Here is a 23,267-nt window from a genome sequence, read left to right as displayed (position 1 = left end):
CTCAAATGGGGATAATCCCTGGGAACGATTGGGGGCGTCACAATACACTCAGTTCTAAACTTTATTGTTTTGACAAAAAATATTAACATTCTGTATAGGAGAAACATATAAAGATTTGTTGAAGGAAACATATTTTTCATTAAAAAAAATAAAACATTTTTCTATCGCGCTAAAAAAATTATATCTATCAGGGGACTCTGACTGGAGTCAAAGGGGCAGTTGCCTCTCAGAGTGACCACCTGACATTTTGCCCCTCATGGTGGGGGCAGAGTGATATGTCCACAATAACGTGTCATTATCCTCTCTCACAGCATTCCCATATCCTCATAAATGGATGACAGGCGATTATCATCCACCGAGAGCTCTCTCTCAGGGCACATTGAGGTATGGCACAACTGAAGATCACCAGCAGATAAACCACCCGAGGTCACTGGTTTTACTGGGAACGGCTGAGCTGGTGTTGATTGTAATTTTGTTGTTGAAAGTGTAACTGGTGGAACGAGGTGAGGTGTGAATGATCCTGGTAAATGTGGAGTACCCTGAGATGTAGCTGGATGAGGCTGTGGTTTACTTAGCACTTGAGGGGTTGAAAGAGCTGATGGTTTTGCTGGAGACAGGACTGGTGCGAACTGTGGCTTGTCTGGTGGGAACTGTGGCTTGTCTGGTGCGAACTGTGGCTTGTCTGGTGCGAACTGTGGCTTGTCTGGTGGAGGTGGGGATCCCATAGACTGCAGTTTTCTTGGTGGTTGAGACTTTGATCCTGAGACCCCTGGTTTCAGAACTTGACTATATAACACCTCTGTGTTACTATTGTTGTTGCTGTTGGATAAGGAGATGTGAGATTGTCCAGATGTCTTCTCAGGGTCCAGTTCCTTCCCTATAAATTTGGTGACGGTCATTCCTTGAGGTTTGGGCGCAGGCACTGGTTTGGGGCCCGATTTATTTCGAGTGTGACTGCGTTCTCCTTGATTGTTTGATGCAATGTAAACATCTGGGTGACAAGTTTTCTCCTTGTTGGGTGGCCTCCTCCTGGCTTCTCCTTTCACATGCACCTCTGAGTATAACACTGGGGCCTCACAAGACTGGGCAATCCCTTCTGGCTCATCGTAGATATGGTCTTCTGAGGGTGGATAAAACACAGGAACACCTGGTGCTTTATGGGAGACCCCACCTCCAAGCACTTCATACCCAACTGGCTCATACAGATCGGAGTAAAGAGGGGAGGCCCCAAACATGTCTCTATTTTGCCTCTTGTCTTTGACACTGTCCACAGGATCTGAGTAGAGGGGGTCAAACAAAGTTTTTATGGCCCTCACAGAATCTTTGGGTTCAGAATAAACTCCCATCAAATGTTCTGTGTCCCCTCCTGTCTTATTGGCAGATCTGGAAACCGGGGACCGTGGAGGAGTACCAGACATTGCTGGTTTTGGTCCCAAAGAAGCAGTGTCAGGAAGGTTATGTGGCAATACAGGTTTGGCCATGGGGAGGTCAGGAAGGGTCCGACCTTTGAAAGGCTTTTCCTCTGTATCTTTCCTAATTTTCACATTTTTTAACTGGACCTCAGGCATGGCAGGAACTGGTTCATGGGGTGAGGTGTCTGTAAGGGAATCTGTGTCCAGCACCGGGCAGCTTAGTCTGTTCCCAGGCTCCTGCTGAGCTCTTATGGAGGACTCCACCATTTGGAAGATTTCATGACCCTGAGATGTCTCAAAGGTGAAACTTCCTGGACCTGATGCGCATCTTCTTCCAGCCTCAAAGGAAAACATAACCTGGATGGAAAGACAGATAGAGACTGTTAAAGCTGATGAAACACAGACAATAAAACAGTTGTGGGTAATATTGAGGGTGAGCAAAATGTAGGTACAAGTTGGTGCTCGTAGCTTGGTCTATCACCTTCTGCCTCTCTGCCTATCAATAGACATGAATCTCACAGCCTCTCTCAGTATAACCATCTGTCTGTATCATCTCACTTCAGCTCCACCACTCTCTTTATAACAGCTCTTCCCTAGATCATTGGCTCTTTCCATGCTGTATGCCCTCAATTCACTTTTACTTTTCCCAACAATCCCTTCCACTATTTCACCCCATCACACGCTCACTCATCCTCTTCCTCACCCTTTCTAGGTTCTAAAGATTCTAAAGCTGAAGGAGGGTCAGTCCAGAGGAGAAAGAGCTAGACTCCAGGTTCACATGAACATATTGCCAGACGGAAGGCATTTTTGTTGACACGTCCATCCCAGTCTTGCTTTCGACCCAGTCTTGCTCTGGCTTTACATCTAGTGCAGTTTGTTGCCTTAGCCTGACCTCTCTGGCTCTCACTTTCTCATGTCTTCTGTCCACATTGAATTTGCTGGCAGATAAGACCATTCAGCCCATGTAGTCTGCCCATTTATCCCGATGTAGAGACTTAGACTCATATTGATGACATGGTAGGGCACCTATCTTATCGGGTTTGCTCACCTTATCCCTTCCGTATCTGCGCAGTAGTTTGTATGGCCAGGAGTACAATGTTTGCTTGGTTTGGGGATCCTTCAGTATGAGACAGTCAACCTCGGCGCGCAGGATGTAGGATCCTCTCAGGGAACAGCGTTCTGCAGCTTCGGTCCTCTGCACAGTAACCCAAAACTCGCACACTAGGGCCACAGGACAACAAGTCACAATATGACGGCAACCCACACCTTAGGTTTAATCTGCTAACAGACATCCCCAGTATGCCAAGGGACTTAACCATATGTATAAGCCTCCTGTTTATCGCTCCTCCCAATCTATAAATATGGGCCTCATATTTCTCTCTCCACTCAAATTGTTGATTAGGATCTCTCATTTAGTTCACCTCCCTATCCATGGTTCAACATCTTCTGTTCCTCTATATGCCTATCTGCGGACATAAGACTTCCATTACTTTGTCTTCCCTATCCATAGGTATCGGCATCTCATTCTTCTATTTGTGCATATGGTTCTCCCATTCATCTGTTCTTGCTATCCGTAGATATAAACCTCCCTATTCCCTCTTCCCATATTATCCAAGCATTTGAGCCTCTAATCCTTCTCTCCACCCTATCCATGAATGTGACCCATACTCTACTGATCCACCTGAGATTTACCATCAGATAGTAGTGGTTGATGCTCCCCATCCCATTTATGTCCCCTTTACATGGATTATATGAAACCATGGTCCCTTCTGAGGCCTTCTCTGAACTGTTTAATTACCCCCCCATCCCCCGTCAGCCCTACATCACTTTAACTTCATCTTCTCATTCACTACTTAGAGAGATATGATTTGGTACTGTCTCAATCCTCACCTTCCTCATGGGAGACATAAATACTGTTCACAGCCATCTCTAATGATGAAAGACCTGGAGATCCTGCTGGTTCCTTATCTTGGGATGACTTAAACCCATTAGGATTATTCTGTCATTAGAGATGAAAACAGACACAAAGATGACATATGTAACCAGACAGATCACAAAGTAAGACACAAAAGTGTACAAGAAATGGAGAGTGATCAGTGTGATCAGTGTGATCAGGGACACTGAGAGGATGAGGTCTATTCACAAAGGTTTGACTTGTTGAGTTACTCTGGCCAGCATCTCATCTATTAACTAACATTAACACTACTCAACCAGGTTAAACTGCCAACTCACAGCAGGTGTCTACTCACCCAAAGACAACAAGTTTGTAGTCTTGGAAGATGCAAGTTTTGTTAAAGCCATTACCTCTCCCTTCAAGGCTTGTGACATTGTTAAGTGGGTAGATCAAGCCCTTTTCTCCAGCTTGTGGTGACCAAAGGGCTATGTAAGGCTATAAGCTTCTGTTTTTTGTACCTTTCTTTTTCCTTCCCTTCTTTTTTTTTCACAGTCTTAAACCCTTGTTTCCCCCAACCCCTCTTGTAGGTGCCACCTCCTTAGCAGTTTTTGGTTGTGTTGTCTTCCTATTTGGCTTTTGTTGACTTTACAATCAACTTAACAAGACTCATGATGATTGCGCCCAGAGACTGTATGACCAACTCAACAAGACACACAACGACGGCGCCTAGAGACTGTGTGACCAACTCAACAAGACACACGATGACCGCGCCTAGAGACTGTGTGATTTACTCAACAAGACACACGATGACTGCGCCTAGAGACTGTGTGACCAACTCAACAAGACACAGGATGACTGCGCCCAGAGACTGTATGACCAACTCAACAAGACACACAACGACTGCGCCTAGAGACTGTGTGATTTACTCAACAAGACACACGATGACTGCGCCTAGAGACTGTGTGACCAACTCAACAAGACACACGATGACTGCGCCTAGAGACTGTGTGACCAACTCAACAAGACACAGGATGACTGCGCCTAGAGACTGTGTGACCAACTCAACAAGACACACGATGACTGTGCCTAGAGACTGTGTGACCAACTCAACAAGACACACGATGACTGCGCCTAGAGACTGTGTGACCAACTCAACAAGACACACGATGACTGCACCTAGAGACTGTGTGACCAACTCTACAAGACACAGGATGACTGCGCCTAGAGACTGTGTGACCAACTCAACAAGACACACGATGACTGCGCCTAGAGACTGTGTGACCAACTCAACAAGACACACGATGACTGCACCTAGAGACTGTGTGACCAACTCTACAAGACACACGATGACTGCACCTAGAGACTGTGTGACCAACTCTACAAGACACACGATGACTGCACTGAAAACTCTAGGTCTAATTCATCAAGGCGTTTAATGACTGTGCCGACAAACTCTACGGCTAACTCAACAACACACATGATGACTGTGTGGGCAGACCGTTTGATCGGCTTGGCAAGACACAGGATGACTGTGCCAACAGACCCTATGACCAACACACCAAGACACACCGTGATTGCGAGACAGACTGTGTGACCAGCTTGTCCAGGCTCATGATGACTGCACTGGCAGGCTTGCATGGCAGCCTTGACCTCTGACTCATAATGCCAACTCAACTGACTGATCTGGAAACCAACTCAACAGCACCAGGACAGGAAACTCACAATATCCAACTAAACAGTACTCATCACATCTCAACCCTGCTGTTTACATTGGTTTTGTTGAGTGGTTAGTAAATAATTCCTCCCAAAATGAAGAGTGGAAAAAGCTATAAGAAGGGAAATAAGTAAGGGGCACGCTTAGAAAATAAAAAACTAGAGCTAATGAATCAAACTGTGTCAAATTGGCTGACAGCAGGATTCTGATACAGTATGCACTGAGGGATCATGGGAGGGGGACTTGTTACAGGGTCACCGTACCCAAGGCTGGGGACCCCTGTTTGAGGGCTGAGGAATCACCAGTCAGTCTCTCATACGGAGCTCCTGCTATCCACGGATCAGTCAGACCACCGTTCACAGTAAAACAATAACTTTATTTACAAACACACAGAATGTATATATAATCTCAATTCACTGCGCACCGAACCCAACCCCCAATCCCATCACTCACATCCCATGACAAATCCCATCAGTATACAGGGGATGTATCAGGTGAGGGGATTAAGGAATACAATGGGTTTCCCCACCTGTTTTACCCCCCTGTAGTGCGGGGGCCGTCTGGGCAGACAGGGCTGTGCTGGCTGATTAAGAGCCCCAGCCAGATTACAGGATTGTCTCTTTGAAGGCTGGAGCTGCAGCCACATCAGTCTCTGGGCCGGTTACACAATATAAAATATTACCAGGTCACCGTATCACGAACTGGACACAAAATCACTCCCTGACCCGGCTAAACTTCACACGAACATATGAGCCAGCTAGCCTGGCCCTGTCACAGGACTTGCATGAAATGCCTCAACTAGTGGGAAGGGGCAATTTACAGCCTGTGGTCTGAGGTGGCCCACTAATATAATGAGTGAATGTTTGGGATTAATACTCACTGGGAAGGCGACCTCACAAAGCTTCTGGATCCATTCGTTGACGAGCGTGCGCTCAGCAGACAGAAGAATTGCTTTCTCACTAGTCTCTAAAGTGAATGCTGTCATGTTTTCCTTGGGGCCAGTCTCTGTCGGGACTGAGTCCACACGAATGCACTCCGCCAAGCGCACGACCTTCCGATCCCCGGCTCGACGGGCTATGAACTTGTCTCCCGATAAAGTACCATCCTTCCAGTCGTACATTTCCAGCCGCGCCACGCCGAACGACGAGTCGGGGTAGAGAAGCACATAGCAGCGCTTCCATTTCTGTGGATAGAGAAAAAAACATTCAATAAAGCAAGATGCTCAATATCGTGATCTGTACCGGGCACCTGGGGGAGATAATTAGTGATAGCCTCTTGCAGTGACGCGGGTAACCCTCATCTAACGCACAATGGCCATTACAGAGGCTTCCAGCGCATTTACTCGCTGACAACGATCCACAAAAAAGATCGAGGGACGCTTACCAGACGGACGTTTACCAGAAGAGACCAGGATACTCGAGTAAAGAAGGAGGAATGTAGAAGAGGGCTTGATATGCCGGGACTGGGGGGACCTTGGCTCTAATTATGTTTATCTTTGTACAGAGCACACTAGTCAGGTTGGGGATGGAATAACAGGCATGGGATGTAGAGAGACACAGGGTATAAGGACAAGAGACGGACCTTGGCTTGGTGCTGCCCTAGGCCTGGCCCTGCGCAGAGCCCCAGCGGGCCTCCACCATTTTTCTCCAGGTCCGTCGTCCAGTATGCTGAGCGGTGGGATATGCGCAGCGAGAAGTAATGAAGCCTGGGCCAGCTCAGCAGAGTGCTCTATAGTGTGTATGTGCGAGTTACACCACAGATCTCTGAGCCAGGAAGAAGTGGGGCCCCTAGGAGCCTGACTACCATAACATTCACTCTTCTGTGGATTTATGAGGGGTTAGGGCAAGCTGCGTAACAAGTGTTGATAGCTGTGAGATGAGCTGGAGTAGACTCGGGTGGCATTGGGTGTGGAGTGGGTAAACCTGGAGAAAGAGCAGAGCGACCCATATAGTCATCTGACCCTGGTTATTCAGCAGAGATGCTGCCGGGCCTCTGGAACTGCCACCCTAGGTCCAGTTGGCCAAGGCCAGAATACACCACTTGTAGGGAGATACAGGGTGCAGCAAGACATGAATTGCAAAATGGGGTGAAGACAGACACAGGTACACGGAGACACGGGGTGAAGACACAGGGTGTAGTGAGACACGGGGTGAAGACAGACACGGGGTGAAGACACAGGGTGTAGTGAGACACGGGGTGAAGACAGACACGGGGTGAAGATACGGGGTGTAGTAAGACACAGGGTGAAGACACGGGGTGTAGTGAGACACAGGGTGAAGACACGTGATGTAGGGAGACACAGGGTGAAGACACGGGGTGTAGTGAGACACGGAGTGCAGGGAGGCACATGGAATAAAACACAGAACAAAGTGAAATCCATGGTGTATTGAGACACACAAGGTGTGGCTAGACCAGAGTGACCACATTGGCCACATTCTCCAGGACACATATCTTTGCCTGGAACATATTATTTATTGTTTTATATAGCGCCATCAAATCCTGCAGCCCTTGCATCGGACTTGTTTGTCCGGCACATCCCGCAGACGCTTGATTGGATTGAGATCTGGGGAATTTGGAGGCCAAGTCAACACCGTGAACCTGTTGTTGTTCCTCAAACCATTCCTGACCCATCTTTGCTTTGTGGCGCATTATCCTGCTGAAAGAGGCCATGGCCTCAGGGACTACCGTGTCCATGAAAGGGTGTCCGTGGTCTGCAGCAATGCTTCGGTAGGGGGTACGTGTCACATCCACGTAAATGGCAGGACCCAAGGTGAGGGTCAGATGAAAGCATCACGCTGCAGCCGATTGTTATGGAGTTATTATGCAAATACCGTGGCTGTTTGTACTTCCTGTTTTCCTGTTCCAACCTCTGACCTGGATGTAGTTATACAGTTCAACAGGATTCCTCAAACCAACAGCTTACTGTGTCTTGATTTCTTTCCATGAAACACCGTCTGGCTCTGCCCTGCTACACGCTATGTGAACACAGCTACACGCTATATGAACACGTCCAGACGCTAATATATAGAGTGGGTTTAAAATCTTAATTTCTCAGACGCCCCACGAAACATCATCCAGCAGGCCCAGCCATATCTCACACGCAGAGGCATTTCCAGCTCCTTAGACGCAGCATTCGTTTCTATTGGGAGGCGCGCAAAATTTCAGGACATTTTATTTCTTTCCTAGAAGGGGTACAGGGGAGGAGATGGACTGGACAAACTAAACAGGGACACATGGCAGGCATGGTTAGTGTGATGGATTAATGGTGAGGGCCCCTGGTCTATATATAGGATGGTACTCACTAAGGAGGGCCTGAGGGGGCAAATTCATCCACAAGGCCCAAAAACTACCCAGGAACTGTCTAAATGATCCGACCCAACGATTTATTAGCCCTTTAATAACGCATGGTGAAGATTCGCCACATGGCTCTAATACTGGTTGTCATGGAAAGCTTAACTATTTAAAGATTGACTTTATTAAGTCACCTGCATTCAAGCAGGGATATCAACTGCAACACCCTGGGAGCAAAAGCACCCTCTGGAAATCTTAAATATGATCACAAGGGGTGGGGGGTGTCAGCTCCAGATGGTGTGGCCCTGACAATCTGCCCCATCAAACTTAGATTGGGGCAAAAACACACAGACTTAGGGCTAAACCCTCGGAGTTCTCAGGTATGGTCAGTAATAAAGCCTGAAGCACATGTGACAATCCCCATGCGCAATATCCAGTCCTGCCCACTACGCATGTACAGAAGGAACCTGGCCCCTGGTATACCATGCAACAGTCACGCCATTGGCTTCATTGGACTGGTCCCCAGGACGGCAGGTATTATCTCTTGCCCTCCCTCGGATTTTTGGGACAGTCTGAGCATGCGCAGAATGGGCTCTGAGCTTCCGAGTGACCCACCACAGGCACCACCTGGTCTTTTGGCCCTTTGCCTGCTTTAAGTGACTACTAACTGGATCTGCCCCATGGTGGCTTAACAGCGCCATGCCTCCATTGGATGCCTGTATCCACAGCTACACCTGTGCCTCTGGCTGAGAGTGATGAGAGAATGTGTTTTAGGGAACAGCCAGACACCGGCTGATTTTGTTCACTTTCTTCCATCCTCATCCTGTTTGATGGAACCTGCCCCAACCTGCCCCAACAGGCTCCGAGGCACAAGAGAGACATTTCAAGGAATCTGAGGGCTGTAGCTGACAACTTTCTCCACTTGGTCAGGACAGTCCCAAGAGCAGGGCCCGTGGCTGTCCTGAGCAGAGTGCGATATGAGATCACAGCCGCCACCACTGCTATCACTCCCGCAGTGCGAGAAATAGGCTGCCTGTCACTACATACTCGTTAGGAACATCAGCTCGAGGGTTTGTGCAGCCAACACCCCTATAATGATACGATCCATAAATATGGCAGATCCACGGATTACACCCTTTACCCCGTCAGCGCTGAGCACTTTGTGACCTAAGCCAGGAAGCTTCCAGATCCGCACAGCGTGACCCGTACGGCTACCATTAGCTGTCGTTTACCCCTAAATGGGACAGAGATCTCTCCTGTAATCAGCCCACTCATAGGCCATTAGTACCAGCTGCCCCAGTCTGGCAGCAGAGGGGCTACTGGTGCCTGGATACCTGCCTCAACACAAATGCACTGTTGGCTACCACGGAAATCAGCAATAAAGACGAGTCAGTTCAGACTTTGGCATCAGCCCAGAAAGCCTTCAATTGTTGTTGGGATGAAGAAGGTGAGAATTTCTTACCCCTCACCGGGATCCTAACGGGTCACAGACTTACCCCACCTGGGGTTAGATCCCATCATGATTCCAGAGATCACTAGGAAGAAACAGGAAGGTACGGAGCGACGGTGATATCATGGCGCCTCTCAGACTGGAGTGCAGTACTCTCCACAATCTCACAGTTTCCAATTCACTTGTCTCACTGGGGATCTCGTGAGTTTTGGCGACTGACGAACTCACTTGTCCCCAGCACGCTCAGCGTCTCCAACCAATGCTTCTAAAAGCCACTGTACCAGCGCTCACCTCGCTGCTGGTCCCTGGGCCATGAGAGTTCCAATTTTCAGTGGTCTTGGGCTGGGTGGCCACCAGCTACGGTCTCATTTCCCGATGGATCACGAGTTTGTCGCAGGCTGTAACCTAACGAGCCGCCCAGCACTCAGTTGATTTATTGACCTAACTCCTACAAATACCCAGATAGTTGCCAGTTTGCCAGACCCACCTGCCAGTCAATGGAAGCGCCTCCTGCTGATTGATCTAAGATTAATATGGAGGGATCTGGATCCTACCCTGTTCTCCAGGAGGAAGGGAAGCCCCTTCAGGATGCCATTAACTATCAAGGAACGGGAGAGCCGTGATCACAAAACCCAAGACTGCCCAGAAATCCCCCGGGTTATTTCACAAAATACGTTTCAAAGATTTTCAGGAAGTTTTTTAGCGTCAGCCTCTGTTTGTGTCAAGATTTTTTCTTAACATTTTGCTTCTAGAGAGGATTTGTGTTGGTAGAGGCAGCAAATTCTGGTGCTTTAACGGGTCGGCATTTGTTGGAGCCGCGGTGTAAGGGGGCACTTGCCATCCTGGGATGTAACAGTAAGACCTTAAATGTATATGAAGAGAGACACTTGTGATGAGAAATATTTCACGCACCTTATCGTGGTTCTACGGGGTCCATATTAATATGAGAGATGATGTCATCAGTACTGTTGATGATGTCATCAGTACTGTTGATGATGACATTGCCGTTTATAATGATAAAACCATGGAGAGGGGCACTGTGGGTATATGGGGGGCTGCGCATGTCACTCACCTTGCCGAACTTGTTCTGCTTGATGTGGAGCTGTCCCTCCTTCAGGGGTTTGTCGGACCCGGACATTCTGACCCTGCGACTCGACTCAATACAGAGATCACAAGGGGACACTGAACCTTCCCATCAACAGCCTCCAAAGCCTCCCCCAACACAACTCTCTTCACTCCCAACACCTCACCCCCTTTCCTTGGCCTGTCTATTACTCCCAAAGACTCTTCTGTTATCCGTTACCCCCGCCTATCCCCCTCCTGTAATCTATTGCCCCAGCCTCTCCCCACTCCTGTAATCTATTGTCCCAGCCTCTCTCCCTCTTGTAGTGTATTGTCCAGCCCCTTCCCCTCCTGTAATCTATTGCCCCAGTTTCTACCCCTCCTGTAATCTATTGCCCCAGCTTCTACTCCTCCTGCAATCTATTGCCCCATCTTCTCCCGCTCCTGTAATCTATTGCCCCATCTTCTCACGCTCCTGTAATCTATTGCCCCAGCCTTCCTCCCTCCCTCGTCCTGCAATCTGTTGCCCCAGCCTCTCTCTCACCTCCTACAATGTTTTACCCCAGCCGCTCTACCTCACATCATGTAATCTATTACCCCAGCTGTTCTGTATTCCTTCTTGAAGCTGCTTTTCTCCCTCTCAGCCAGTCTTTTTCTCCCCTCTGAGACTCTCAGGCTCTCTCTCTCAGTCGGTGTCTCTCTGTTTCTCTCTCTGCTTCTCCCTCCCCCTCCCTGTCAAAGTTTCTGCTTTTTCTTAACTTCCTCATCAGTCGGTTTCCGGTATCTTTCTCTGTCCTCTCCTCCCCAGTGTCCCTCCCTCAGCCTGCACTCCCACTCACCTCTACCTGCGCCTATACAGAGCGTGACATTGACCCCTCCCTGCGCCTATACAGCGCAACGTACACCTCTCCCTGCGCCTATACAGAGCGTGACATTCACCCCTCCCTGTGCCTATACAGAGCGCAACGTACACCGCTCCCTGCGCCTATACAGAGCACAGCGTACGCCCCCCCCGGTCCTATACAGAGCGCGACATACACCCTACCCTGCGCCTATAAAGAGCGCGACGTACGTCCCTCCCTGCGCCTATACAGAGCACGACGTACGCCCCTCCCTGCGCCTATACAGAGCACGACGTACGCCCCTCCCTGCGCCTATGCAGAGCGCGACATACGTCCCTCCCTGCGCCTATACAGAGCGCGACGTACGCCCCTCCCTGCGCCTATACAGAGCGCGACGTACGTCCCTCCCTGCGCCTATACAGAGCGCGACATACGCCCCTCCCTGCGCCTATACAGAGCGCGACATACGCCCCTCCCTGCGCCTATACAGAGCGCGACATACGCCCCTCCCTGCGCCTATAGAGATTGTGACGTACACCCCTCCCTGCGCCTACACAGAGCGCGACATACGTCCCTCCCTGCGCCTATGCAGAGCGTGATGTACACCCCTCCCTGCGCCTATACAAAGCGCGGCGTACGCCCCTCCCTGCGCCTATACAGAGTGCGCCGTACATCCCTCCCTGCGCCTATACAGAGCACGACGTACGCCCCTCCCTGCGCCTATACAGAGCGCGATGTACGCCCCTCCCTGCCCCTATACAAAGCGTGACATACACCACTCCCTGCGCCTATACAGAGCTCGACTTACACACCTCCCTGCGCCTATACAGAGTGCGACTTACACACCTCCCTGCGCCTATACAGAGCGCGACGTACATCCCTCCCTGCGCCTATACAGAGCGGGACATACACCCCTCCCTGCGCCTATACAGAGCGCGACGTACGTCCCTCCCTGCCCCTATACAGAGCGCGACGTACGCCCCTCCCTGCGCCTATACAGAGCGCGACGTACACCCCTCCCTGCGCCTATACAGAGCGCGACATACACCCCTCCCTGCGCCTATACAGAGCGCGACATACACTCCTCCCTGCGCCTATACAAAGCGGGACATACACCCCTCCCTGCGCCTATACAGAGCGCGACATACACCCCTCCCTGCGCCTATACAGAGCGCGACATACACCCCTCCCTGCGCCTATACAGAGCGCGACGTACACCCCTCCCTGCACCTATACAGAGCGCGACATACACCCCTCCCTGCGCCTATACAGAGCGCGACATACACTCCTCCCTGTGGCTATACAAAGCGCAACATACACCCCTCCCTGCCCCTATACAAAGCGCGACATACACCCCTCCCTGCCCCTATACAGAGTGCGACATACACACCTCCCTGCGCCTATACAACATACGCACAAAAGTATTTGCCCCGTTTCTGATTTATTCTGTTTTTTTTTGCTTATTTGTAATTTATTATTATTTATTGTTTTATATACCGCCATCATAGTCGTAGCGCTGTAGAATGTTTTTTTAAATATTTCACACCATCTAATTGCGATATTAGAGAAAGATATGCCAGAGATATATAACACAAAATGCAGCTTTTAAATGATCATTTCATGTATAGAAAGAAAATTGCTCCTCAACCCTACCTGGGCCAAGTAATTGCCTCCTTAGTTACTAAATCAACCAATTAACTAAATGTAATTGATCATTTGGTTGAGAGAAGAGACAAAGTCATTGACATCTATCATACACAAGAGGGAAGGTTGGAATACAGCACTCAGCTGTGAGGGGGTGCAAGAGTCAGGGTACCACCAAGCCCTGCGACATATAAAAATAAAAAAGCCGAGCTCAGCACTCAGCACAGGCTGGCGTGAAATAAACTCACCTTACCATTTGAGTGCTGAGCCTCTGCTTTTTTATTTTTATATATTGACATCAGTCTGGAAAGCGTCGTTACCTACAAATGGAGAAAACGTGTAACAGCGGAGAACCTTCCCAGGAGTGGCCGCCTGACCAAAATTCCTCCAAGAGCAACGACTCATCCAGGAGATCTTCACCCAGACTAACCGCAAAAACCTGCAGGAGTCGCGTCAGTTTTCACACAAATTCCACAATAAGAAAGACTGCACAAAATGGCATCCATGGGGGAGCTGCAAGGAGGAAAACACCAAAAAGAATACAAAGCCTCGTCTGACAGTTACCAAAAAACACCTTGATGACCCCCAAGACTTAGCATTATATTCGGTGGACAGATAACTGAAAAGTGGAACTTTGTGGAAGACACGGGTCCTGTTACATCTGGAGTGAAGATAACAAAGCATTCCACAATAAGATCATCATATCTGCAGTAAAACGCAGTGGTGGTCGTGTGATGGTCTGGGGCTGCTTGAGGACCTCAGCCACAAAATCCTGACGGTGAACAGCTGGCAGTCAGTTCATGGCCTAAAGCTCCAACACAGTTGGGTTCTGTAGCAAGACGATGATGCAAATTACACGAGCCAATCCACTGCTGAACGGCTCAAAAGAAACAAAATGGTGGTTTTGGAGGCCAAGTCAGTCCTGACTTGAATCCAGCACACAAAAAAATCTCCAATGTGGCTGAATTAAAACAGTTGTGCCCAGAAGAAGGAGCAAAATTCCTCCGCAGCTATGGGAAATACTTATTGCCAGTTAACCCCTTAACGACAATCCCCGTACATGTACGGGGTTGCCGTGCAACGGGTTAACGACAATGCCCGTACATGTACGGGCTGCCGTTAAATAGCTGCAGCGCCGCGATCGCGGCGTTTTCGCCGCGATCGGCGGCTTTGCAGCATCCACGGAAGCCTCACAAGTGAGGCTGACCGTGGATCCGGGGAGGGCAGCCCTCGGCAGCCCTCCCCGGAAGAAAAATGGCCGCCGCCGCACCGATCATCAAAGATCGCGGCGGCGCCCGGCTAAAACTGCTTAGGAAGCGATATGAATCGCTTCCTAAGCATAAATGGTGTTACTGACATGCCTCGATATCGAGGCATGTCAGCAACACTACCCCCCGACCCCCGATCGCCTTGTGATTGCTCCGAGGAGCAACCACAAGTGCCATCCTGTGAATGACGTTGCCGTCATTCACAGGATGGCATTAACAATAGAAATGAGTTCATAGAGGGTCTATCCAGACCCTCTTGAGAACTCTCGAGCTCCTCCTGCAGGTTGAATGCAGGTACTGCATTCAACCATGCAAGGTCAATGGAGCCCAGCTCACTAGTGAGAGTGACTAGTAAAAAAAAAAAAAAAAAAAAAAAATTAAAAAAAAATGTTTCAAAAAAATGTTTCAAAAAAATGTCAAAAATATGGTAACATGTAAAAATCCCCACTGTCACCAAAAAAAAAAAAAAAGTTTTTAATAAGCAAGTCCTAAAATTTTTACAAAATATGTCCTAATATCTTTACAAAAATTCCATTATGGAAAGAGTTAAAATATTGGCATTACAAATGCCCATAGGGTGTCTAGTATTAAAAAATATATGATTTGATGGGGTAAATTGAATTGGCCGGGTTCAAAGATGTCCCAAATATGGGACATGGGGCAGATGTCTAAATGGCAAAAAAATACACACCTCACAAAGGCGGCCTTTTACCTCCCAAATAACCCTACAAACCCATGCATGTGGGGTATCGCTGCGCTCAGGAGATGTTACTGAACACATATTGGGGTGTTGTGTGACACGGACATACACCAGGAGCGATAAATTTATACAACATGTGTGAAAAAAATACAAAAAGAATTACTACCATAAAGTTTCACAAAGGGTAGTGGTAAAATTAGTGCATTGAAAGGGTTAAAATACCAGCATTTCAAATACCTTGGGGTGTCTAGTTTTTAAAAATATATGATTTGATGGGGTAAATTTCATTGGCCGGCTTCAAAGATACCCGAAATGGCACATGGGGGGAAGAATTACCAGATTTGGAAAAAAAGGTTTTGAAATGGCAAAACGCTACCTGTACTTATTGCCCCATAACGTGTAGAAAAAAGCAAAAAAACATAAAAACATTGGGTATTTCTAAACTCAGGACAAATAGTAGAATCTATTTAGCAGGTTTTTTCATTCGTTTTTGCAGATGAGTAAAAGTTTTCTGTTTAAAAAGTGAGAAAAAGTAATTTTTTAACAAAAAATCCCCATATTTTATCATTTTTTTTATAGTAAATTAGATGATATGATAAAATTAATGGTATCTAAAGAAAGCCCTGTTTGTCCTGAAAAAAACAATATATAATATGTGTGGGAGCATGAAATGAGAGAGAAGAAAATCACAGCTAAACAGTAACACTGAAAAACGTTAAAAGAGCCATTGTCCCACAATATACTACGAGTAAAAACCCCTATTGTCCTTAAGGGGTTAATGCAAACCCTTCATGCTCATGACACCCGTTCCCTTAGCATCTCCTACTCTGGAGCTTCTTTCTCCTTCTGCTCCCTGTTGGTGTTCCTCATGGTTTAGTTCGAAGTACTCCATATGCACCTTCTTCTTTGGGCAGCTAATATTTCCCTTTGGCTTCCATTATCACCTATATGCACATGACACTCTAATCTAGATTTCCTCTCTTGCCCTTTCACCCTCTCTTCTTACTCGCCTCCACTATCCAAGTCCACTGCCTTGGTGGTCTCTCCTTCATCCCTCATATCCAAATCCTGCCGCCTTCACCTGAGAAACATCTCCCGAGTGCATCCTTTCGTCACACAAAAAACAACCAAAATAGTGATCCAATGGCCTGTGATATATTAATACCTTCCTCTTCTTTGTGCGGGGTAGGTGGGCTGCTCAGACGACCCAGAGGTTTAGCGCCATGACACAGAGAGCAGACACCTGGAGTCTCTGGGGCCAAACCAGAGTCCCAAAGTATAACGATTACCCTTCCGGATTATTGCAACTTCATACTAATCATCCTAACCCCCATCACTATCCATCTTCAGCCCCCACTGTGCCAGTTCCTTCACTGGCTTCCCATAGCCTCCATGATTAAATTTAAATCTCTGACCTACGGAGCTCTTAACGCCCTTTATCTCAGCATTTATCTGCAAATACCCTCCTACCTGCCCACAACTTGCATCTCTTCAGCAAATTATTTCCTCTTATGGCTTGCGTCTCCAGGATGTTACCCGTGCTGCTCCTATTCTCTGGGACTCAATGCCCCGTTCTGTCAAATGTTTTCACTCTTACTCAGTCTCTAAAACCCCATTTTACAATCTACCCCCGTAATGCCCTCAAACAGTATTTAAAATAATCCATCCACCAGTACGGCTAACACAGTTTCTCCATATCACCTTTGGCCATTAATGGAGAACAGAGAGGACACCATCAGAAAGCCGGAGGGAGCCGTATCTATCTCAAGAAGACAGCATGGAGACCAAGAGCATCAAACACAACAGACGACAGGAGAGAGTAGCAGATGAGGTCTATGGATACAGAGGATCGAAGGCCACTTCATTAGGGCAGCTTCAGGGGTCCCTTTGCCCTGGAAATGGGAAAGATGAGTCTCCTGACAAGGAAACAGGAAGGAGGACAGGAAACAAAATGAGACGGACGAGATTACGATAACGCGACCACCTGGACATATTTAAATAGGAAAAGCTGTTTATTAAATAATAAAGCGGCTGTCACAGAAAGTAAATCCCTTCGCCCTTCTGTAAATTTTCGTGGTCTCTACCCTACGCTTGTCCCCCACTTTGTTTCAGGATCCTCCCTTCCCGATCCACGCAGAAGTTGTAGCTTTTGGGGTTATCCAGGGCTGCCTCGATCCTCTCAGACAGGTTACCCGGCGTGATGAAAAGTTTGGAGATTTTCTGGGGGAAAAAAAAAATATATATACAGGAGGAGGCAGCCAGGGTGTAGGGGTAGAGAACGTGGGGATGGTGTATGATGAAGTGCCCCTTGGTGTGTGTGTGAGGGGGTGAATTACCTGCAGCTCCTCGATTTCCTGCTGCCTTTTCTGGATGAATTCTTGCTGCTCAATCTCCCGCTCCTCCGCAGACACTGCTTGTTGCAACCGGACTGCTCGCTCCTCCTGCTTCAGTCGCTCTAACCTGCAGCGGACAGATACCGAGAACATGCTCCGTATGGGGAAACAGGGCTGGCCGGACACTGCCTGTCTCTAAACACTGCCCACAGTTCCCACCTATCCCTGCGGAGCACTGCCCACAGTACCCACCTATCCCTGCGAAGCACTGCCCACAGTTTCCACCTATCCCTGCGGAGCACTGCCCACAGTTTCCACCTATCCCTGCAGAGCACTGCCCACAGTTTCCATTATCGCTGCAGGAATCTACATACACTTCCCCCACTGCCCGTGACCCCCCCACTCCGGAGCCTGGCCCCCACTGCCCACGATCCCCCCCTGGAGCCTGGCACCCACCGCCCGCGCACCTTCTGCTTTGAGCGATCCGGTTCTGTTCCTCATTCCACGCCATCAGCTCTCTGTGCTCCTCACTCTCCAGACGATGGCGCTGCTCAGCCAGGGACCCCACTCGTTCCTCATACTGGGAGCGCAGGAGACTCTCCTTGAATTCTGCTCTGTATGGGAAACAGGACAGGGCCCGGGCCGCTCAATTCTTTATAAAGACAAAGGTCGATTCACTAAATGTCATTTCTAGGAGTAACTAACCCCCCCAGCGACCGTCTCTCGCACCGTCATGTCCCTTCCTCTAACGCGGCCATCGCCGCTGACCTATAAATATATCAGGGAGGGCCAAAGGTGGCAGCTCCAGCATCATCCAATCAAAAGTAGGGAAGGAGAAGTCCGTGGAATGGATGATACCCTTTGATTGGCTAAGCAGAATCACAGAGCTTTAGCGCTCAATATATAAAATGGCACAAAAGATAAGGAGCCAGAACCAAATATCCAGGGGCCACAGCTGGCTGGGACTGGTAAAGCCTACGTGACAAGTCCCTGGCCACTCCTGCGTGTGATTGGATGTCATGGCCACTCCTGCATGTCATTGGATGCTGGACCACGCAAATAACCAGCCTTACACATAACTGAATACATGAGCATCTCAGGAAGGGCCCAGCATGAAGATTGGCAGCTAGCCATGCGTGACTCACCTGATAGCCCCTAGGATGCGGGTATATTCCTGGTACCGGTGCTGGACGTTGAGCAGCTCCTCCACGCACACCGGTGGGGGGTATTTGATGCGCGAGGCTTTGGATTTGGCGGGAGGATCTGTGCGAGACTTCCTGCCCCTGGACTGCGTTACACACGGGTTACACTGAACCCTGAGGAGGTGGGAATGGCGCAGGTAGCGAAGCATGGCTGCGCGGACTGGCCCCCGATAACTGTCCCTGCAGAAAGTGCCTGCGCGGAATGGCCCCCGATATCTCTGCGGAAACAAATCAGATTTACTTTAACGAACATACAAGCACATAATACAGGTGCCTGATATCGCAGGGGTGGGGGGGGGAGAGAGCGAGACGGGGGGAGAGAGAGCGAGACGGGGAGAGAGAGAGCGAGACGGGGAGAGAGAGAGAGCGAGACGGGGAGAGAGAGAGAGCGAGACGGGGAGAGAGAGAGAGCGAGACGGGGGGAGAGAGAGAGCGAGACGGGGGGAGAGAGAGAGCGAGACGGGGGGAGAGAGAGAGCGAGACGGGGGAGAGAGAGAGCGAGACGGGGGGAGAGAGAGAGCGAGACGGGGGGAGAGAGAGAGCGAGACGGGGGGAGAGAGAGAGCGAGACGGGGGGAGAGAGAGAGCGAGACGGGGGGAGAGAGAGAGCGAGACGGGGGGAGAGAGAGAGCGAGACGGGGGGAGAGAGAGAGCGAGACGGGGGGAGAGAGAGAGCGAGACGGGGGGAGAGAAAGAGCGAGACGGGGGGAGAGAGAGAGCGAGACGGGGGGAGAGAGAGGGACGGGGGGAGAGAGAGGGACGGGGAGAGAGAGCGAGCGAGACGGGGGGAGAGAGAGAGCGAGACGGGGGAGAGAGAGAGCGAGAAGGGGGGAGAGAGAGAGCGAGAAGGGGGGAGAGAGAGAGCGAGAAGGGGGGAGAGAGAGAGCGAGAAGGGGGGAGAGAGAGAGCGAGAAGGGGGGAGAGAGAGAGCGAGAAGGGGGGAGAGAGAGAGCGAGAAGGGGGGAGAGAGAGAGCGAGACGGGGGGGAGAGAGAGCGAGACGGGGGGGAGAGAGAGCGAGACGGGGGGAGAGAGAGAGCGAGACGGGGGGAGAGAGAGAGCGAGACGGGGGGAGAGAGAGAGCGAGACGGGGGGAGAGAGAGAGAGAGACGGGGGGAGAGAGAGAGCGAGACGGGGGGAGAGAGAGAGCGAGACGGGGGGAGAGAGAGAGTAATTATTCCAAAGGAGGAGAAAAGTTAAGAGACAGGAATCTAACACTAGAGCGTCAGAGACTGAGATGGGATGGAAGGGAGTTTTACTTTACTGGGAGGGTGGGAGGTGTGTGTGCGCATGTGTGTGTCTCTCCCTGTGTATGTGTGTCTCTCTCCCTGTGTATGTGTGTGTCTCCCTGTATATGTCTCTCCCTGCGTGTATGTGTGTCTCTCCCTGCGTGTATGTGTGTCTCTCCCTGCGTGTATGTGTGTCTCTCCCTGCGTGTATGTGTGTCTCTCCCTGTGTATGTCTCTCCCTGTGTGTATGTGTGTCTCTCCCTGTGTGTATGTGTGTCTCTCCCTGTGTATGTGTGTTTCTCTCTCTGTGTATGTGTGTGTATCTCTCTGTGTATGTGTGTGTATCTCTCTGTGTATGTGTGTGTATCTCTCTGTGTATGTGTGTCTCTCTCCCTGTGTATGTGTGTCTCTCTCCCTGTGTATGTGTGTGTCTCCCTGTATATGTCTCTCCCTGCGTATGTGTGTCTCTCCCTGCGTGTATGTGTGTCTCTCCCTGCGTGTATGTGTGTCTCTCCCTGCGTGTATGTGTGTCTCTCCCTGTGTATGTGTTTCTCTCCCTGTGTATGTGTTTCTCTCCCTGTGTATGTGTTTCTCTCCCTGTGTATGTGTTTCTCTCCCTGTGTATGTGTGTATCTCTCTCCCTGTGTATGTGTGTATCTGTGTGTGTGTGTGTGTGTGTGTGTGTGTGTGTATCTCTGTGTATGTGTGTCTCTCCCTGTGTATGTGTGTGTCTCTCCCTGTGTATGTGTGTCTCTCCCTGTGTATGTGTGTGTCTCTCCCTGTGTATGTGTGTCTCTCTCTGTGTGTATGTGTGTCTCTCTGTGTATGTGTGTCTCTCCCTGTGTGTGTGTGTGTGTCTCTCTCTGTGTGTGTGTGTGTGTGTGTCTCTCTCTGTGTATGTGTGTGTCTCTCTCTGTGTATGTGTCTCTCTGTGTGTATGTGTCTCTCTCTGTGTGTATGTGTCTCTCTCTCTGTGTGTATGTGTCTCTCTCTGTGTGTATGTGTCTCTCTCTGTGTGTATGTGTCTCTCTCTGTGTGTGTATGTGTCTCTCTCTGTGTGTATGTGTCTCTCTCTGTGTGTGTATGTGTCTCTCTCTGTGTGTATGTGTCTCTCTCTGTGTGTATGTGTCTCTCTCTCTGTGTGTATGTGTCTCTCTCCCTGTGTATGTGTGTCTCTCTCTGTGTATGTGTGTCTCTCTCTGTGTATGTGTGTGTCTCTCTCTCTGTGTGTATGTGTGTCTGTGTGTCTCTCCCTGTGTATGTGTGTCTCTCTCTGTGTGTATGTGTCTATCTCCCTGTGTATGCGTGTCTCTGTCTGTCTTTCTCTTTTTTCCCTCTCACCCTGTCTGTCTCTCCCTGCCTGTCTGTCCCTCCTCTCACCGAGTGTCTCTCCCTCCAGTTGTCACACGGGCGCCGCCATTCCTGTGACCCGACCCCGTGGCATGCCGGGAGATGGAGCCATAAACACAAGAGACTTGCACGGATCTTACGGCGGTCGCCATATTACTGAAGGCCTAAGCACCCGAAAAATGGCGGCGCCGAGCCAATGCATAGGATCCAGCAAAATGTCACAGAAGCTCAAAACACCCGGTCACGGTACAGTGGCAGCTCTCGCTGACGCCCCAGGTTGTCGCGGGAACACGAGAAGTGTCGCCGCGGTTGTGAGCGGACGTTTTGTTGGTGGGAAGCGCATTCTGTGTGTAACGCAAGTTCTGCCTGCTCGTTAACCCGCCGGGTGCGCCCATGCAGAGGACCGTCGCTCCAAGTGGGGGGGGGGGGCATGAGCACCATGTCTGTGGGTATAAACCGCCACAACACCCCACCCCCACACCAAGTCAGATGTACGGAGGGACTAGCCAAACTGAACAGAGACATTTGGCAGGGATGGCCTCTGTAATTTAGTTTCAGGCGTCATTCCCTCCAGAATCCGCGGCGTCACCGGGCTGGGTCTGACGGGTTAATACTTTCTGTATACTATAACTGCCCCTAAATTAACCCTAAAGACCCCATCAACCATAACTGGGGCAGTCTTCAGGGTTAATTTACGTGCAGTTATGATTGATTGGGTGTTCAGGGCTAATTTAGCGGCAGTTATGGTTGATGGGGTGTTTAGGGTTAATTTAGGGGCAGTTATGGTTGATGGGGTGTTTAGGTTTCATTTAGGGGCAGTTATGGCTGGTGGGGTCTTTAGGGTTAATTTAGGGGCAGTTATGGTTAATGGGGTGCTTGGATAATTTAATGCGGAGGACTGAGGGTTAATTTAATTAATTTAATAAAGTTAAGTAACTTAATGTGCAGTTAGAGGTAAAGGGGGGGGGGGTTAAACTCAGGGGAATCTAAATCCTGGGGCAGTGAAGATTATTAATGTATTTATTTATAACAGAATGGTGTCAGTGAAATTCTCTGAATGATTCGGATCCCTGTAAGATTCGAATCTCTGAACGACTCTCTGCCTTCAGTGACATCACCAGAGTAGGCAAGCAGGAGGGTTCTTTGACTGTAATGAAAGGGGCGGGGCCAATCGTCAGTGTTACTGCAGGGAGGGACTGGGAAACAGTAACTGCTGTGAGTCACACTGAGTGATCCGAAGATTCGGATCATGAATCGGATCATTTCAGTGAACGAGACAAAATGATCCGATTCCCTTTACTGATCCGGACTTCCCATCACTAGTATGATCAGCCAGTAGGGGGAGCGATCGGATATCCCAGCAGGGGATAGCCTGCACTCCTGTAGACTTCTTCCGGAAGGGAATGCCCTTCACTTGATTGGCCGTTCTTTAGGTAACAGCTTACCTGCGTTTGCACCGGCAGCCTTCTGAATGATCGGTCAGCAGGAGGCCAGCAATGATGGTTTCCGCTGACAGACGGGGAGTCCTGGCTGACCTATAACCCACAATCCCATAACACGAACCATGACATCAACACGCAGGATGGAGTGGATCCGGGCTCTCCCTAAGATCCTCTCTCTTCCTCGCGCTCCTCAAAATGGGCGCTCTCTCTCCCTCATGCGCTCTCTCAGCATGGGTGCTCTCTCTCCCTCATGTGCTTTCTCAGCATGGGCGCTCTCTCAGCATGGGCGCTCACTCTTCCTCAGGCTCTCTCCCTCACAATCTCTCAGCATGGGTGCTGTCTCAGGGTAAATCCTTACAGAATCTGTCAATTACAGTAAGTAAGACTGTTAACCAGAATGTCTGCTCCAAATGCTGTCTATCTCGGGGAAGAGGGT

General features: G+C 49.6%; 2 protein-coding genes and 1 long non-coding RNA gene across 5 annotated transcripts; all 3 read right to left on the bottom strand.

Moving 5' to 3' along the window:
* Positions 1–305: 305 nt before the first annotated feature.
* DOK1 (docking protein 1) lies at positions 306–11,025 on the bottom strand. Its single transcript, XM_053468882.1, has 5 exons — positions 10,834–11,025; positions 5,901–6,203; positions 3,303–3,411; positions 2,461–2,633; positions 306–1,769 (listed from the first exon to the last, which is right to left on the bottom strand). Exons 1-5 carry the CDS (start codon positions 10,897–10,899, stop codon positions 306–308), a joined length of 2,115 nt encoding a protein of 704 aa, XP_053324857.1. The 5' UTR covers positions 10,900–11,025.
* LOC128476380 (uncharacterized) lies at positions 3,810–5,541 on the bottom strand. Its single transcript, XR_008347398.1, has 2 exons — positions 5,381–5,541; positions 3,810–3,859 (listed from the first exon to the last, which is right to left on the bottom strand). It is a non-coding gene; the product is annotated as an uncharacterized LOC128476380 (long non-coding RNA).
* Positions 11,026–17,270: 6,245 nt separating the features above from the next.
* Positions 17,271–21,480, bottom strand: MRPS26 (mitochondrial ribosomal protein S26). Of its 3 annotated transcripts, none has more exons than XM_053449990.1 (5): positions 21,420–21,480; positions 18,756–19,030; positions 18,078–18,224; positions 17,614–17,737; positions 17,271–17,497 (listed from the first exon to the last, which is right to left on the bottom strand). In XM_053449990.1, the coding sequence occupies exons 2-5, from the start codon at positions 18,959–18,961 to the stop codon at positions 17,363–17,365; spliced, it is 612 nt and encodes a 203-aa protein (XP_053305965.1). In that variant the 5' UTR covers positions 18,962–19,030; positions 21,420–21,480; the 3' UTR covers positions 17,271–17,362. The 3 variants fall into 3 exon arrangements, with proteins under 3 accessions (XP_053305965.1, XP_053305972.1, XP_053305980.1); XM_053449997.1 differs by having other exon boundaries at positions 18,756–19,032; positions 21,415–21,479; XM_053450005.1 differs by lacking the exon at positions 21,420–21,480 and adding an exon at positions 21,381–21,407.
* Between the last annotated feature and the right edge of the window lie 1,787 nt (positions 21,481–23,267).

This window comes from Spea bombifrons, chromosome 1 (assembly GCF_027358695.1).
Source record: "Spea bombifrons isolate aSpeBom1 chromosome 1, aSpeBom1.2.pri, whole genome shotgun sequence".
In the NCBI taxonomy this organism is placed as follows: Eukaryota; Metazoa; Chordata; class Amphibia; order Anura; family Pelobatidae; genus Spea; species Spea bombifrons.
The sequence above is the reverse complement of the archived record's forward strand: the minus strand, read 5'-3'. Positions and strand labels throughout refer to the sequence as shown.

Excerpts from the sequence above, each read along its gene's own strand:
- DOK1 (XM_053468882.1), bottom strand. The coding sequence starts at position 10,899 with ATGTCCGGGTCCGACAAACCCCTGAAGGAGGGACAGCTCCACATCAAG. Across the intron at positions 6,204-10,833 it reads AGCAGAACAAGTTCGGCAAG|AAATGGAAGCGCTGCTATGT; the intron begins GTGAGTGACATG and ends CTCTATCCACAG. Across the intron at positions 3,412-5,900 it reads TTTGTGAGGTCGCCTTCCCA|AATAATCCTAATGGGTTTAA; the intron begins GTGAGTATTAAT and ends CTCTAATGACAG.
- MRPS26 (XM_053449990.1), bottom strand. The coding sequence starts at position 18,961 with ATGCTTCGCTACCTGCGCCATTCCCACCTCCTCAGGGTTCAGTGTAAC. Across the intron at positions 18,225-18,755 it reads CGCATCCTAGGGGCTATCAG|AGCAGAATTCAAGGAGAGTC; the intron begins GTGAGTCACGCA and ends TTTCCCATACAG. Across the intron at positions 17,738-18,077 it reads CGGATCGCTCAAAGCAGAAG|GTTAGAGCGACTGAAGCAGG; the intron begins GTGCGCGGGCGG and ends TGTCCGCTGCAG.